At 38.3% G+C, this 18,801-nt stretch overlaps 1 protein-coding gene across 1 annotated transcript in view; it reads left to right on the top strand.

The window, feature by feature from the left end:
* Nucleotides 1-18,801, top strand: part of LOC126282172 (N-alpha-acetyltransferase 15, NatA auxiliary subunit) — a 282,396-nt gene that overhangs the window by 252,358 nt on the left and 11,237 nt on the right. The window contains exons 12-13 of the mRNA XM_049981696.1: nucleotides 4,906-5,229; nucleotides 15,794-16,039. Of these exons, the coding sequence (XP_049837653.1) occupies nucleotides 4,906-5,229; nucleotides 15,794-16,039 (570 nt within the window). The remainder of the gene's footprint in view (nucleotides 1-4,905; nucleotides 5,230-15,793; nucleotides 16,040-18,801) is intronic.

Below are 18,801 nucleotides of genomic sequence, written 5' to 3'. Positions count from 1 at the left end.
ATGACATGTCACTTGTTCTTCCTCCTCATTGCTGACTTCATCTAGCTCTTTCTGAAAAACTAGCATTCACCATTGGTTTTATCCGAAATTAAAAAAAGGGAAAGTTTTTCCTGTTCCACGTTTCGCACCCATAAAATTTCATTTCATACGCCAGCATCATCAGCGACTTCCCTGAGTGTGGTTCAGCGATCATTCATAATCATTTGTATCTCATTTTCCATTATTTCATTGGTTGCTGATGCACTGGGACATCCAGGGCGTTCATCAACGTTTTTACGGCCATCTTCGAAAAATTTACGTCGCTCGCTCGTAAATCCTTGATTTACTCGTACAGACCAACCAAAGCAGTATCTAACATTTTAAAAATATTGCAGTACTTTATTCCGTTCTTGTATACAATTTTAACATCAATTCTCTAATCCGTTTTCATTCAAAATAAATAATCGCCTCTACTACCAAAACACTTATAACCTTTTTGACAGATGACAACGGACTAAATATTGATATGGCTAACACTTGAGATATTTTATTACATATTTACCAATACAACGAAAAAAATCGAGTGTTTCTGAGTTCTACAACACGCGAAATTCCAGAATACCCGTTATCTTTTCAACAAGCCAGTAATAATAATGCCTCATTGAGGTACAGGCCGTACATAGGTTGTGCAGTGGACCTCGTCGCCTGCCAATAATATTTTTGTTTATGTGGAGTAACCACCAGGACGAAAGAAGAACATTGCGAGTAACGGCCGCTATACAAGGACGGTGGATGAACAACTGAAGCGGGTCGCCAGCTGAGTGTCTTCTCCGAACAGGTTTGCGAAGTGAGTACAGCTCGCAGTGGGAGGTGGCTGCGCCTGAGAAGAGCCCCAAGCTTGGTTCCCTTCCAGTGTTGCGTAATCCCCTATTACTTCGTGCACGCGCATCAGTCCGCTTGAGCTCGACGGCAGGGAAGTGTATTCACGGTAACCGTAGAAGGCGATCCTAGAAGAAGGGGAAAAAAAAAAGTTGCTGCAGGCTTTAAGATAAACTCATCGCCATCATAAGGAAGTTCATTACTTCCATCGTGAGCTTAAATTGTCTCCACACAATTTCCGGTTGGCGAACTGTTCTTTCCAGCCTGATTTCATTCGTGTTTCCGGGAAAGTTAGCCCTATTAGAAAATGTCAAACGCAAATTTTTCACATGTTGGTGGATGGATGGGAGGGGGGGGGGGGGGGGGGGCGGGGGGGCGCAATCATGTTCGTGCTGCTATCTTTTCATAGGTGTATGTCTGCTGACTACTTACCACAACGTACTAACACTGCAGACACCATTGTAGCTACATTCTCAAGGCAAATATTTTTTAAATTGAATCTAATTTTCGGCTAGATATGAATGTATCATGTGTAGTATTCGAAGTGGTAATAACAACTTGTGATAATTATCTATATGACATTAATGATTTTTGTCGAAAAACTGTGACTAAAGATATCAGGACGAAATGTGGTACATAAAATTGCTGTATTTACCAATGATGCCATGGAAGATTGCATTCAGAGAGTGTGAATATTCTCCAAAAGAACTTCTGATATGGTACAGTGGTTAAGTATTCAAAGTATTTCGCCCATTTGGGTGAGAGGCATGTCCAGGAATTTTTACTGTAAGCAGAAACATGTTTTTGAAGTTGTAGAATGTAAAAGAAAATTAAATTTCTTATGTAGCCCAAATACTCCAATGTGATTGATGCTTGTATTTTAGATTTACATGTGTGTGAACTTTTTGTTTCCAAAACTGTTGTTGTTGTTATCTTCAGTCTGACTATTGGTTTGATACAGCTCTCCGTGTTACTCTGTCCTGTGCAAGCCTCATCATCTCTGAATAATTACTTAACTTAAATCTTTCTGAGTCTACTTGCTGTATTCATCTCTTGGCCTCCATGTTGAACTGAATTAAGGCCATGAATATTTATTACATTCCATTGTAGATTGAGTTCTAAAATAGTAAATTGTACAGTAGTGGAAATCAGTATAAATGCAGGATACCTATAGAAATAATAGTACAATGTCTGAAGCATACATGTACCAAATTTACTACAAAAGTAGTAGGTACGTATAAGACATAAACACTCATTACATAAATACATAGTATCTTTTATAATATAAGTATCAAAATAAACTTTTTGCATTTGCTGGATGGAGATTGGTATAAAGGCACTCACTGTCCAGTTGTGTGATTGTATTGTTAGTACTCTGTCCAATCTTTGTTCTTCCTAATTACATCAGAAATTCTTTTCGGCATTGGTTTTCTTAGGATTTGTAGTTCTTACTGTGAAACTGAACCCATACGTGAACTGAAAAGAGCGATACAAGAAGAGTGGGCAACAAATTGTCTTCCATTGTGATGAACATACATTGCAAGTATTTCACAAAGGTTTTCAGCGATCGTTCAGATTTGTGCAACATGTAAGGCAGGGAAGGACATTGATATTGCTACCTTTAAATCAGTTTTTGGTTGTAGCAGAAACATGCACAGGTGCATTATCTACATCTACATTTACATTTATACTCCGCAAGCCACCGAACGGTGTGTGGTGGAGGGCACTTTACGCGCCACTGTCATTACCTCCCTTTCCTGTTCCAGTCGCGTATGGTTCGCGGGAAGAACGACTGTCTGAAAGCCTCCGTGCGCGCTTGAACTCTCTAATTTTACATTCGTGATCTCCTCGGGAGGTATAATTAGGGGGAAGCAATATATTCGATACCTCATCCAGAAACGCACCCTCTCGAAACTTGGCGAGCAAGCTACACCGCGATGCAGAGCGCCTCTCTTGCAGAGTCTGCCACTTGAGTTTGTTAAACATCTCCGTAACGCTATCACAGTTTCCAAATAACCCTGTGACGAAATGCACCGCTCTTCTTTGGATCTTCTCTATCTCCTCCGTCAACCCGATCTGGTACGGATCCCACACTGATGAGCAATACTCAAGTATAGGTCGAACGAGTGTTTTGTAAGCCACCTCCTATGTTGATGGACTACATTTTCTAACGACTCTCCCAGTGAATCTCAGCCTGGTACCCGCCTTACAACCAATTAATTTTATATGATCATTCCACTTCAAATCGTTCCGCACGCATACTCCCAGATATTTTGTAACTACTACCAGTGTTTGTTCCGCTATCATATAATCATACAATAAAGGATCCTTCTTTCTATGTATTCACAATACATTACATTTGTCTATGTTAAGGGTCAGTTGCCACTCCCTGCACCAAGTGCCTATCCACTGCAGGTTTTCCTGCATTTCGCTACAATTTTCTAATGCTTCAACTTTTCTGTATACTACAGCATCATCCGCGAAAAGCCGCATGGAACTTCCGACACTATCTACTAGGTCATTTATATATATATATTGTGAAAAGCAATGGTCCCATAACACTCCCCTGTGACATGCCAGAGGTTACTTTAACGTCTGTAGACGTCTCTCCATTGATAACAACATGCTGTGTTCTGTTTGCTAAAACTCTTCAATCCAGCCACACAGCTGGTCTGATATTCCGTAGGCTCTTACTTTGTTTATCAGGCGACAGTTGAAACATTAGACTTTCATCCCCTAGGTCCTTTTACATTCTAATTAGTTGTGTCTCTAGCATCTTGGTGCACATGTTAGAGTTCACTCTAGTGTTCAGCCAAGCAATGCATGATTTATCTTTAGCATAAAAGGCACCCTGAATCATAAAACTTCCACCACCAATAGCCCTAAATTAAGCTTTAGTTGTTCTCACAACTAATGTGATTTGAAGGAATGGTTTTGGGGGAAAGGTTCTGAGAAAAGTAGAGTTAAATAAATAAAAGAATTTATTATAAATCTTACTAGAGTGAAATATGACAGAAAATCTGAATTTTACCTGGGAAATACGTTGGTCAGATTTTTTTTTTTTTTCATACTTTCCCCTCATTCACTCACTTTCCAGAGTAAATACTCCATGCCTCACTGTCCTATTCTGGTCCAACCTGTCATAGATGGCAGTTGTGTGTGAGATGTCCTTGCTTGCAGTAATGATTTGTGTGAGCAGCTACAGTTCTGTTTTAAAGCGTTTGTTGAGGTGTCACAGTGGTTAAGGTCCACTGCACAGTCATTTTGGAAGAGTGAGATTCACACGTCCATATGACGCACAGATATCTGTAGTTTGCAGAAGTGCAGTTTTGTCCAACTGAGATTCTGCACCGAGTCAGAAATCTGTGTAGGTGGAATATTATATGCTAACCTTTCTTCTTTTTAAGATATACCAGTACATTCAAGTAGGTTAACAAAATATGCATTCAACAACATAGAGCTTGCACCTGAGTCTGTATTTTTCTTTCATTTTCAAAGATTATAGAGGTTTTTCTGCTGTCCAGTTAGAGGTAACACTCCCGAGAGGATGGATATAACAGAAAATGGGAATAAACTAAGGGCTAATTACAGTTACATGTAAAAGACAAGAATATGTTGCAATAAACACTTCAGATTTCACATTAATCTACTCATTTACATATGCAGTTGGGAATATTCTTTATTTCATATTAATTACATTCATTCTTCTTTTTGGCCATTTATTTATTATAAATGAAACAGTTTTACTTGAATTGGATGCTTAGATGGAGGATTTGTTGTTTCATTTCTTACGTAGTTCTGTAAGCACACATTTTATTTAAGTTGCCCTTTTGTTCCAGTAATTCTGTGTCAAAAGTCATGGTTATTGTGAATGTGAGCTACTCACATTTGCATTTTTCCAAGATTATTCTCCTAATGTTGCTGAAAGTAATAGCCTATGAAACATCCTTTACTCTCCCGTAATATACTCAAACAAAAACACATCATTAAGCCTTTTCTGGATGTATCAGTGTAGCAGTATTTTTGACCTTGCATTTTTTCTTACAGAGAACCTAGCTCCAGCAGAATTAAAGAAGCTGCGCAACAAACAACGTAAGGCATTACGCAAGGCTGAACGAGAGAGACAGCAGGCGGCACAAGCACAGGAAAAGCGTGAGCAGCACAACAAGTCGAGGCAGCAGGCTGCAGACGCTGGTGGCGGCGCAGGCGGCGAGCCTGATGCGCCACCACAAGACGAATTGGTGCCTGACAAACTAGCACGTGCCCCAGATCCTCTGCAGCAAGCTATACGTTTCCTGCAGCCACTGCAACTACTTGCTGCTGATCACATAGAGACCCATCTCATGGCTTTTGAGATATATTCCAGAAAACGTGAGTGCATATCACCGGACACGTGTGTAGTTTGTAAAATATATCTATTTATGTATAAACAGTCTGCCGCTCATGGTCTCGCGGTAGCATTCTCGCTTCCTGAGCATGGGGTCACAGGTTCGATTTCCGGTGGTGTCAGGGATTTTCACCTGCCCCGAGATGACTGGGTATTGTTGTGTTGTCATCATCATCATTCGTCCCCATTATGGCAAGCGACCTCCATTAGGACCTTGCGTAGTATGGTGGTGGGTGTCTCCCGCATCATTCACCTACGCTGTGCCAAGAAGCGTGGGACTTCATTTACATGTATAAACAACATTAACTAGGAGTAACCTTAACTTTTATTTTGAAGAGTTCCGCCTTTATCTTCCTCACAGATCATAACTATTACATTAGTTCTGGGTTTAATTAATCTTGAAAAATCCAGCTTTTTTTTATACCGAGTACGTATTTCATAAAAATAGAGCAAGTACTTTTGCAAATTGGCGGACAACACTGGCTGCCCCCACACAGTACTGTCTTCTATGTAATGTTGGCTGTGACCAAATACCAATTGATACTGGCTAAAGCCTCCCGACTTCTGGCGATTCAGTACTTGTGAGCTAGTCAGCCTGTATAACATCTTTGCTGAAATCATGACAAATTTTTAACAGTTCTATCTGTTATTTAATGCACCTGTCTATCACAGCTAGAGAAAACAGTGCTAAAATAACTGGACGACACTCTTACCAAATTCCTCTGACCTCTGTTAGACGTAAATGCCCAGTCAGCACTGCACAATTTGCATCTGTAGTGTTCAGAATTATGATAGCACTTGAATCTGTTTCAAATTTTTGATCATCAGTGTGCAATATGCTTACACTGTATTAATAGGTAATTTGTATTACATCAAGGAGATATATTTTATATGACTGTTCTTATACCGTACTTACCATTAAGTCCCAGGGTGCTTTGGTATAAAATTTGTTTCAAAATTTCCAGACATAAGGAAAAAGTGTAAAATTTCAGTTTATTTGATACATTAATTACTAGATGGGCCAGTATTAAAACCAGAATGAATGCACCTCATTTAAGATTTCCACATGTAATAAGAAAAATAAACCTAGAATACAATTTTCACAGTGTGCTACCCTTCTGATTTCCGTTCCCCCAATGTCTTTTTACTATATTTTACAAGACATATATTTCGAAAAGTCTAATTCTTTGTGGAACAAAACATAATCGTGTCATTTATATAAATTCTTCAATGACTCCTGTTTGCATAAAATCAAAAATTCTGCTTATAATAGTAATTGTCTCTGATCTGCCGCTGCTCCCTGCCATTGTTTAATCAAAGCATCTTTCAGCGACCTATGCCCAGGCATTTACATTTGAAAAAAGAATTAATAATTTTAGAATCTTATGTATAAAAGTTTGAATATTCACTCATAGTTCATTTCCATTATGTTGCAAAAAATGCAGGAGGAAAGAAAAAATATGTTACATTGGGTCCAGTTATGTCAGGAAAAAGTATCCCCTGACATTGCCTCCCTCTGGGAATGAGCTAACAAATGTATGTACTTCCATCAGCATTTTAGACCTATATAGATGTCTGTGCTCTTATATCCATCTGCTCTCTCTCATTTTTCATATTGTGACCATCTGGTCTTTCATGTTTACCACTACTAAATGTATGTTAAAATTTTGAGGTGGTTAATGTATTACTCTCAGTAATCCACCACAGGAATACTACTCACACTACCACCTGTTGTCGATCTCTCCACATTAATGCTGTCTGTATTCCTCTTATTGCCGTACTCTTTCTCAGAATAATTTAAGTAAACATGCTGATCTAGAAATTCCAGTAACACTTGAACATTCTCCTAAATTCGGTCTATAAGTTTCCCTTTAGCTGTATTTGATAACTGGCTAATTAGTATTTTAATTAATGTGATTCATGAGTTCTTTCATCCAGATGTTTGACTTGATTTACCAAATATCTCTGAATCCAAGATGACCCCCCCATTGTTCAATAAGGGATTACAGAAAAGTATTTATTTTGAAATCTTACAAATGGCTACCTTATTACAGGAACCTGAAGGAGACATAGATAAAGACCTCCCTTAGTCAGATACAAATGCCACGTAGTTATCCTCGCTGGAATGGCCCACTAAATCTGCATGTTGGTGCCACTGTCATGGTTGCGTTTCTTGCCATAGCAAGTCATCTTCTTTCCCATTTAATGCATTTGTTACACAACAGTTCTTATTTAAGCTTCTCACAACTGAAGCATTGGATATGGCTGTCCACACAGCCTGGATCCTTTCCATAGTTAAGAGACACTGAAGGCTTCACCAACCTCACAGTAGTGGTCAGGGCTTGACCTCCTTGATGTAACAAAATTTCTGTATCCACCCCATGGTTTATTATAAATCACAGATCCTAATAGTTGTATCCTTAAATGTTGCTGGATCCCTGATGACCAGAATTTTGCTTTGTACTCCTCCTCAAATTCCTCAAACAATTGAAATCCATCCACATTTAGTAATCCCCTCTATAAGGCATGGTTAATAATGAACTGTAGTTTTCAGTACGAGAGGGTTTGCAGCTGTGATGAATTTTTTGAATAATTTCATGGTATCTTCAGCTGCCGTTCTCTTTATTTCAAGTACAATTGTACAATTTCGGCCTAAGGCCATTTTCAAGTATCTAAAACGAAAGCATTGTACATTGGATACGTTGGTGACACTTGTGATTTTGACGCAGGAACAAGTCATATTTGTAGATATACTAGGTACATTATAACTTACCTTACAGATGATTCTTTAGTAGTGTATTACACGCTGTATGTCCTTGGTTTTATGACTGCGTATTACACCCATAAAGTAAATTAGAGAGGCTTTTCACTATTTTAGGAGCAAATTGCTTGTAAATCTCTTATATGTGAGGTCTGTGTTTTAACATGCTTATCACTAGGAAGATTATGACTGTTTCCCTGGAATTTGTTAATTAAGCTTTTATTCTGAATCATGTTTAATAATCATTCATCGTTGGTGTAAATATGACTGTATGTAATTTCTTTAAAGTAACTTGTAAATATTTATTCTCTTATTGTGGGAGCACATCATTTTTGAACAAAGATCTTATCTATAAAATCAATAACAGTACTCTAATGAAACCGTACTCAAAACTGCTTTATGGTTGTGTTATGTTTTTATTACAGTCTTATTTATTAATGAGTAGCTATAATTTTACATGTTATGGTTCTGTAATGCTTTTGTCATAAAACTGATAAAAAGTTGTCTGGGACTTTCCTATTTCCCAGGTCTCTTTGCTCATTTAAAATTGTCTGTCTGATCTTTTAGATGAATGTAAATTTCAATTTCTTTCATTACATACATGATCTTCCCTTACTGTAATTTATAATTTCTTTCATTACATACATGATTTTTCTTTTCTATAACTTACATAATATACGAAGTGATCCATCTATTTTAGGTATTTTCTGGTTGGTGTCTTCAAGTGTGCAGTAAATGTGAATGGGTTATTGCCACTTATTGTTGTGTGTTCTTTCAATTATGTGCTAACTTCCATGTTGTCTAATGTAAAATTCTGAGCATTCTTCACTGTTAATTTTTTAGATTCCTGATTGCAAAAATTGCTCTGATTTCCATTGTGTGTGTGTGTGTGTGTGTGTGTGTGTGTGTGTGTGTCAGTAATCATTGTAGATTGTTAGTGCTTCTGTATCTGGTGTATAATCTCTCCCTCTCTCACACTTTTGGATTTCAAACGACAAATCATAACGCTTATTTGATATTTGTTCTAAACCAGTGACAACAGACATAAATATAACTACAACCAATCATGCCACCCGTGAGCACACTAGGCTGATCAACTTACCACTGGAGGAGAGAGAGAGAGAGAGAGAGAGAGAGAGAGAGAGAGAGAGAGAGAGAGAGTGATAGCTATAAGTCATGGTCATCCTAAAAACTTTGTGGACATGTGATTCAAAACAAAAACCAATCAAATATAAATGAACCATAGAAAAATAAAGTTCTTGTATTGCCATGTCTAGGTATTGTTTCTGACAAAATTACTTGATGTTTCAAGGATACAAGATTATACACCAGGTACAGAAGCACTAAAAATTTACAACGAATTTTGAAGACGCACACACTGTGGAAATCGGAGCCATTTTCACAGTTGGGGTACCAAAAAGATAAACTGAAAATAATACTCAGAATTTTATACTGGACAAACAGGAAGAAAAGTTAGCACATAATTTGAAGAACACACGACAATAAGCGACAATAATCCATCCACATTTGCTGCACTCTTAAAAGACATCAACCATAAACCATAAAACACTTAATGCTGATGGATCACTTCAAATATAACATAAGTTACAGAAAGGAAAAATTGTGGATGTCATGGAAGAAACTGAAATTTTCATCTATGTAAAATACCAATCAGACAAATTAATGATTTAAATGAAATAGAAAGAAACTTCCACATGGGAAAAATATATTAAAAACAAAGATTCCAAGACTTTACCAAGCGGGAAATCGCCAGTAGACAGGCACAATAAATAAAACACACAAACACACACACAGAATTTCTAGCTTTCGCAACTGACGGTTGCTTCATTAGGAAAGAGGGAAGGAGAGGGAAAGACGAAAGGATGTGGGTTTTAAGGGAGAGTGAAAGGAGTCATGCAGCTTTTCGCTTATTATTCCCTCTTGACTCTTATACATATTATATGTTACCCGTCTGTCCCTATAGCTCACCCTCAGAACTTCTGAATGACTCCTTACCCTCTCCCTTAAAACCCACATCCTTTCGTCTTTCCCTCTCCTTCCCTCTTTCCTGAAGAAGCAACCGTCGGTTGCGAAAGCTAGAAATTCTGTGTGTGTGCTTGTGTGTCTTATTTATTGAGCCTGTCTACCGGCGCTTTCCTGCTTGGTAAGTCTTGGAATCTTTGTTTTTAATATACCAATCAGACAGTTTTAAATGGGAAAAAAGATCTGTGAAATGGGAAGTTTTTAGACAACTTTTTACCAGTACTCTGATGGAGCATTGCAGAATCATAAAATTAAAGTTATTGTTACACTCATTAATAAATATGACTATAATGCGAAATATCACACAACTACAAAGCAGTTTTTACTTGACTCTGTTTTCAGTACTGTTTCATTAGAGTACTGTTATCAATTTTACATACAAGATTTTTGTGAGAACTATTACTTTAAAGAAATTATATGAAGTCATATTTACACCAGTGATGAACATAATTAAATGTAATTGAAAACAAAAGCTTATGTAGGTTAATTAACAAGTTTCTGGAAAAAAATTCTTATCTTTCTAGTGTTCAGTACGTTAAAACGTGGACCTTATATATAAGAGCTTTGCAACAACTGCTCAAAAGTAATGTTCTGCTAAAACAGTGAAAAACCTCTCTAATTTATTTTTTGAGCATAGCATGCAGTCACAGCACCACAGACATATATGGCATAATACACTACTAAAGAATCATTCATAAAGCAAGTTATAATGCGGCTAGTATATCTACAGATTTGACTTGTTACTATGTGAAAATCACAAGCATCACTAATGTATCCAATGTATAATATTTCTGTTTTAGGTAATTGAAAATGCCCGAAAAGCAAAACCAAGTGAATTTTACGTAGAGGAACAGCAGTACAAAAATTCTTTGTGATCTTTTTGCCCTTTTCAAAGTGAAACTTCTTCCACCAATTGAGACTTCCATTCCTACTCACAGTTTCTGGTTATGGATTACCTACATGCCTCCTTTGACTGACATCATCTCCAGGATCTTGAAGTTTTCCAATTAATCTACTTTCGTTTTCGCATTTGCTGTATGATCATGGATCTGAAATGAGAACTCTAATTCCCTTTAGATACTTTGACTTCCTTTTTTTTAATATTTCTGTTTTCTTTTGTAATTTTTCAGTTTCATCATGAACCTCTTGTTTAACAATTAGTGCTATGACTGAAGTATGCAATGTTACCTCTCTGTTATTTACTGGCATAAATTCTTGACCATGTCTGTCATTCATCTTTTTTTTCTGAATTCATCGAATGTCCTTTGAAAATGAGAGTCCTGTTTTATGAGGAAAAGGATCCATCTTCAAGTACAGACCTGAACAATGATGACTACAATCCTAACAATTATTTCTCTTTCACTTTGGTGTCTTTGACTGAAGGGAAGAAAGTCATCAACTTTGTTTATTTTCATACAGAAAGGAATTATCATAAATAAAATCACTATTTCTAATTTTGGAAAAAATTCTCCAAATTTGGAGGAGAGAAATAAACAAAGTGGCGATAGAAGTGACCAAATTGCAGTCAACAACTCCAAATCATAGGAAAGATTTCAGGATACACAAGGCTGTTCTGATCGAGTGATGACAAAAAAAATTACAGCAATTGGGTAGTGACACTGTAAGGTGTTTTTTTAAAAAAGTCAAGGTAGCAGCCAGAATAGAATCCGAGCCAGGAAACTGACAGTCGGTGCACTTGACCACTGCCCTATGACACAACGTGTTTGTTGGTTTTCAAATGCCTGTCACAGTCTACATGAAAATATTTAGAGGGCTTTTTCTTATTCCCTATGACTCACTCTGGCAACAAACATATTCTAGGAACTTCAAACGGGCACCCACCTGCTTCTATTCACACAGTAGAGAAAATCAGACGTCTGTCCTATGCCCTCCCCTTTTCAGTCAGCTATGGTACCGCTGTCGGAACCGCAAATAGAATGCACTTTATCACACCAGTTGCAACTACTTAATTGCTGCAGGTGCACTACAGTTCCAGAAAAATGGCTGTATTACCTTTGTCCTGCCTTGGTTAATTCTAAGAACAGTAGTCCTTATCACTTGTGTCCTCCATTTGTGCAACACCAAAAAATTTGTGGCTTGAACAGTTCACGAGCTCAGTGAAAGTTGGCTGGTATTGAGGCTGCCTAAACACCTAAATCTAAATTAAATTTCAGTTTAGCATCATTATATTTTTAGAGTAGGCAGACTGAAATTTTATTCTCTTACATTATAACTAAACACAAAATTTAAAGAGTGTGGCTCTCCATACTGTTTTATGGACAGAAGTACAACAAAAGGTCCAGTCTAATCATTTGTTACTTTTCTCTCTTATCTTCCAAAAGTGTGATAAATTTATAATAGTTCTTGCTGGTGTCCATCGCAGCTAGGGAAAACAGTCTGAAAACAATGAAGTTTCTCTTAAGTTTGGCCTCCTGCAGTTGGACCTAAATACGCAGTCAGCACTGTCCCTATTTGCATATGTGATGTATGAAACTGTGGCAGCAGTTTAATGTGCCTTCAAATTTTTGATAACTTGGTTCATAGCTCACCTGTATTGCATCAATGTTTCCAGATGTAATAAAGTATAAAATTTCAGTTTACTTAGTACACTAATTACTGGGTGGGTCTGTATTAAAATCAAAATGAATGCATATCATTTAAAATTTTCACACCTAAGATGATGAACAAACCTATAATTCTGTTGTCACAATGCATTACCCTTTAGTGTTCTGTACCCAACTGATGTTTTTTCAGGTGTTTTTTTAACAATATTTAGCTTCTTTAAAGTCCAGTCCTGTCCTAGAACAAAAAATACTACCTCGTTTATAAACATTTCTCGGACCCATCATTGTTACATGCAAAATTGAAAATTCGACTTGCAAGGTTACTTATCTCTGGGCCCACTGCTGCTCTTTGCTGGCAGTTGTTATTAACTTCTTGCAGTCTCTTTCATCTCATTGTCTCACAGGACAATTCCATCATCTAAGCAAACTATCTTTCAGAAAACTGTGACCATGTAGTTACATGTTGTTGTTGTTGTTGTTGTTGTGGTCTTCAGTCCTGAGACTGGTTTGATGCAGCTCTCCATGCTACTCTATCCTGTGCAAGCTTCTTCATTTCCCAGTACCTACTGCAACCTACATCTTTCTGAATCTGCTTAGTGCCTTCATCTCTTGGTCTCCCTCTACGATTTTTACCCTCCACGCTGCCCTCCAATACTAAATTGGTGATCCCTTGACGCCTCGGAATATGTCCTATCAAGCGATCCCTTCTTTCAGTCAAGTTGTGCCACAAATTTCTCTTCTCCTCAATTCTATTCAATACCTCCTCATTAGTTATGTGATCCACCTATCTAATCTTCAGCAATCTTCTGTAACACCACATTTCGAAAGCTTCTATTCTCTTCTTGTCCAAACTATTTATCGTCCATGTTTCACTTCCATACATGGCTACACTCCATACAAATACTTTCAGAAAATACTTCCTGACACTTAAATCTATACTCGATGTTAACAAATGTCTCTTCTTCAGAAACGCTTTCCTTGTCATTGCCAGTCTACATTTTATATCCTCTCTACTTCGACCGTCATCAGTTATTTTGCTCCGCAAATAGCAAAACTCTTTTACTACTTTAAGTGTCTCATTTCCTAATTTAACTCCATCAGCATCACCCTATTTAATTCGACTACATTCCATTATCCTCGTTTTGCTTTTGTTGATGTTCGTCTTAGATTCTCCCTTCAAGACCCCTTGTATAGACCCTGTATATACTCCTTCCACCTTTCTGCTTTCCCTTCTTTGCTTAGAACTGGGTTTGAGCTCTTGATATTCATGCAAGTGGCTCTCTTTTCTCCAAAGGTATCTCTAATTTTCCTGTAGGCAGTGTCTATCTTACCCCTAGTGATATATACCTCTACATCCTTACATTTGTCCTCTAGCCATCCCTGCTTAGCCATTTTGCACTTCCTGTCAATCTCATTTTTGAGACGTTTGTATTCCTTTTTGCCTGCTTCATTTACTGCATTTTTATATTTTCTCCTTTCATCAATTAAATTCAATATTTCTTCTGTTACCCAAGGATTTCTACTAGCCCTAGTCTTTTTACCTACTTGATCCTCTTCTGCCTTCACTACTTCATCCCTCAAAGCTACCCATTCTCCTTCTACTGTATTTCTTTTCCCTGTTTCTGTCAATTGTTCCCTTATCCCCTGCCTGAAACTCTGTACAACTTCTGGTTCTTTCAGTTTATCCAGGTCCCATCCCCTTAAATTCCCACCTCTTTGCAGTTTCTTTAGTTTTAATCTACAGTTCATAACCAATAGATTGTGGTCAGAGTCCACATCTGCCCCTGGAAAGTCTTACAATTTAAAACCTGGTTCCTAAATCTCTGTCTTACCGTTACATAATCTATCTGAAACCTTCGAGTATCTCCAGACCTCTTCCATGTGTACAACCTTCTTTTATGATTCTTGAACCAATGGTTAGCTATGATTAAGTTATGCTCTATGCAAAATTCTACCAAGTGGCTTCCTCCTTCATTTCTTACCACCATTCCATATTGACCTACTATGTTTCCTTCTCTTCCTTTTCCTACTACCGAATTCCAGTCACCCATGACTATTAAATTTTCCCTTCACTATCTGAATATTTCTTTTATCTCATCATATATTTCATAAATCTCTTCGTCATCTGCAGAGCTAGTTGGCTTATAAACTTGTATTACTGTGGTAGGTGTGGGCTTCGTATCTATGTTGTCCACAATAATGCATTCACTATTAAGTTTGTAGTAGGCACTCCTATTTTTTTGTTCATTATTAAACCTACTCCTGCATTACCCCTATTTGATTTTGTATTTATAACCCCGTATTCACCTGACCAGAAGTCTTGTTCCTCCTGCCACTGAACTTCACTAATTCTCACTATATCTAACTTTAACCTATCCATTTTCCTTTTTATATTTTATAATGTACCTGCCTGATTAAGGGATCTGACAATCCATACTCCAACCCATAGAATGCCAGTTTTCTTTCTCCTGATGACAACATCTTCCCGAGTTATCCCCGCCCGGAGTTCTCAGTGGGGGACTATTTTACCTCCGGAATATTTTACCCAAGAGGACGCCTTCATCATTTGACCATACAGTAAAGCTGCTTGCCCTCAATATCGAGGAAAAAATTAATAATTTTTATTTACATTAATTAATTACTCAAGAAGTGACAGCTGTAATTTAGCAAGCATATACTTTTTACTCTGGAGAGTCAGAAGGAGAAACAGTGGCCAGATGTAGTGCTCACTTCAGTGTTGCCGGTGGATGGCAGGAGTGTAAGGCTTGTGACAACAGTGAGCACACTGGTGGCACCATAAAATATTCGCCATCTCTCTCAGCACAGAATGCATTGTGCTGCAGCCTTCTTCTGTGCACAGCACTATAGTTAGTTAAGTTAATCACTGTCCAGTACATGGTTTCATTGTGTGTTGTAGTTTGTGAAGCAGATGAGAGCAATTGAATTGAAATTGATTGGATGTGTGTCTCGCTATACTGTACTTCTCAAGATTAATTGCAGATATAGGTTGATTGTTAAATGACCCCTATAAAACTGATTCTATAACTCTTTGCTTTTTCGATGCCAAAGACTGTGTAAGAAATAAGAAATAGCCCACAAGGTGTGCAGAAGATAGTAAGACAGATAAGTTGAAACTAGATGTAATTTGCAGTTTTGATCACAGTTCTTAATTGTTGCCAGGAAAACCACTGTTGATGCTGCAAGCAATGAAACGTGCATATCGATTGGAGCCAGAACATCCAAAACTACACTCGTGTCTTATTGTGGGCCATGGACTGCTGGAGAGGTGGCAGGCCACGTTGGACCCTGCAGTTGCTACTGTGTTGCGACAGGAGATGCTGCCAATTTTTCGTGGACGTGATCCTCATCAGATGAATGTGCAGTTCCTTGCAGCACACTCAAATTCCCTCCAATCACTCATTGAAGGTAAATAATTTTTAATGGTTGTTGGCAGTGTAAATATCTTCAAAAATCAGTAGTTTATTTAGAATGTGCAACAGAAAAAAATATTATTGTAACACAATTACTATAGGACTACCTCCGTTATCAACTTTTTTTAAGTACTGATTTGTGTATTGATAACAAGATTTGGTCTGTTACTGCCTTGGTAGGTCTAACATAGCTTCCCAGAGATCAATCAGCTGGCATAGAAAAAGGGTTTCGCAGAAGTTAAAGCTATGTTAAAAATATTTTTTGCAACAGAAAGGATAAAGCAGGGAAGGGGTTCAAAACAATGACTGTGCTTTCACTTTTACTTTTTTTTATTTCATGGATGACATAATGTACTTGGTGGCAGAAAGAATTGCAGATGCTTTCATTAAGTTAATGGTGGCGTTTGCTGATGACCATATGATCTAGGGGAATGAGGAGGATGAAGTTTATCAGCAAGTAGATGCATGGATAGAGGTGATAGGATTATATGGTACGAAATTTCATGTGAGAAAGAGTGAATTCATGATTGTGTGCAGGAAGACGGAGAGGACTACACCAGTACTCACTGTGGCAGGGCCACAGCTGAAATGTTGGGGAACTCAGTCAGAGAGAACGGTGAAATTTTATCAAGATAAAGGCTCGTGAAATGAAAATTCACAAGAGCAGGGCTGGAATAACAAGAAAAGACACAATAAGAAATGAAGATAGCAGGGACTGATAAAGGAAGCACCCATCCAGGAGCAGTTAAAATTGGCAAGGCTTAAGTACAGGTAATTAAAATAACATGTTGGTGGAATACCATGTAAGATACATGAATTTAGGCTCCAAAGCAAATGATCAAGATGAAGACCAGTGGATAGAGGGTTGAAAATACTGAGAAAGAAATTGTCAGAAAAGGACTGCAACAGGATGATGACAGAGCAGTGATAGAAAGATAGGGGAAAATGGAGAGACTTACATGAGCAAAACAGACCTAGTTAGTGAGTGGGAACTCTTTATGATAACGATGGTGTGGTGGTGGTGGTGGTGGTGGTGGTGGTGGTGGTTTCTAGTATTGGCAGTTCTCTTGTGTTATTTATGACTATATTGTTACATGTGCTGTTTTAGGGATGCAAACCAAATGCCATTGATTGGATGAAATCTATTTATGTGATATTGTCGCAGAAGACGCTGAGTAGCACAGTCGCTGTAGTGTAGTGGTTATGAGAGTAGACTGTTGCACGGAGGGTTGTGGTTCAAAACTCACCAGAAACGAAAAATTATAATTTCTATATTTGGTTTGAGTACATTCTAGAGCTATCCACAAATGTCAAGAATCATTGTACTGGAATGTTCTGTAACTATATATACCGTATGTGTTCTTGCCGGAGGCAGTTCGCTCCGTGCTGTTGTGCAAGTGCTGAATAAACCTTTGGTAAGTGAAGTTAGTGTTCATCATTTATCTACGTCTACATCCATACTCCGACAGCCACCTGATGGTGTGTGGCAGAGGGTACCCTGAGTACCTCTATCGGTTCTCCCTTCTATTCCAGTCTCGTATTGCTCGTGGAAAGAAGGATTGTCGGTATGCTTCTGTGTGGGCTCTAATCTCTCTGATTTTTATCCTCGGGGTCTCTTCGCGAGATATACATAGGAGGGAGCAATATACTGCTTGACTCTTCGGTGAAGGTATGTTCTCGAAACTTTAACAAAAGCCCATACCAAGCTACTGAGTGTCTCTCCTGCCGAGTCTTCCACTGGAGTTTGTCTGTCATCTCCGTAACACTTTCGCAATTACTAAATGATCCTGTAACGAAGTGCGCTGCTCTCCATTGGATCTTCTCTATCTTTTCTATCTACCCTATCTGGTATGGACCCCACACTGCTGAGCAGTATTCAAGCAGTGGGTGAACAAGCGTACTGTACCCTACTTCCTTTGTTTTCGGATTGCATTTCCTTAGGATTCTTCCAATGAATCTCAGTCTGGCATCTGCTTTACCGACAATCTACTTTATATGATCATTCCATTTTAAATCACTCCTAATGCGTACTCCCAGATAATTTACAGGATTAACTACTTACACCTTATTCTATGTGACATTATTCTGGTGGAAACGCTGGGTGTTGGACCTTGTGATAGAGCACATTATCGATGACACAGTGGTTCCCATCAGGCAACGACAGAGCCACCGTTTACATGGCGAGAAACCCAAGTTCCACCCACATTCAACAGATCGCAATCTATTGGAGACAGACGAAGAGGATGTCACAATGACAGCAACTGTATGCCACCACGAGACATCCTTCCGGGTTCTCTGGTGATGATGGCAAAGATCCAAACAAGTGGCAGAAGGTATATGAGCGTATAGCCAAATTTAACAAATGGGGATGACACAGTGTGTTTGGTTAATGTATTTTTCTACTTGGAGGGCACTGCCAAGCAATGGTATGAGAATAACGAGAAGTAGTTCACAACCTGGGAGGTATTCCAGGCAGAACTGAACAAGTATTTCGGCGACACATGTTAACAGAAATGCAAGGCTGAAGGTAAATTAAAGTGCAGGGCACAGCGTCCAGGAGATACTAGAGCATCCTACATTCAAGATGTCTTGGAGCTGTGTAAAATAGTGGATCATAGAATGAGGGAGCAAGACAAGATCGCACATCTCAAGAAGGGTGTTGCTGAGGACACGTATCAAGCCTTACTCCTGAAGGAGGTTTCGGCAGCAGACGACTTCATAAATCGAGACAATGTATCAAAAAAGAATTACATGCAA

This window comes from Schistocerca gregaria, chromosome 7, assembly GCF_023897955.1.
Source record: "Schistocerca gregaria isolate iqSchGreg1 chromosome 7, iqSchGreg1.2, whole genome shotgun sequence".
NCBI lineage: Eukaryota > Metazoa > Arthropoda > Insecta > Orthoptera > Acrididae > Schistocerca > Schistocerca gregaria.
This window is presented reverse-complemented; position numbering and strand designations above follow the sequence as displayed.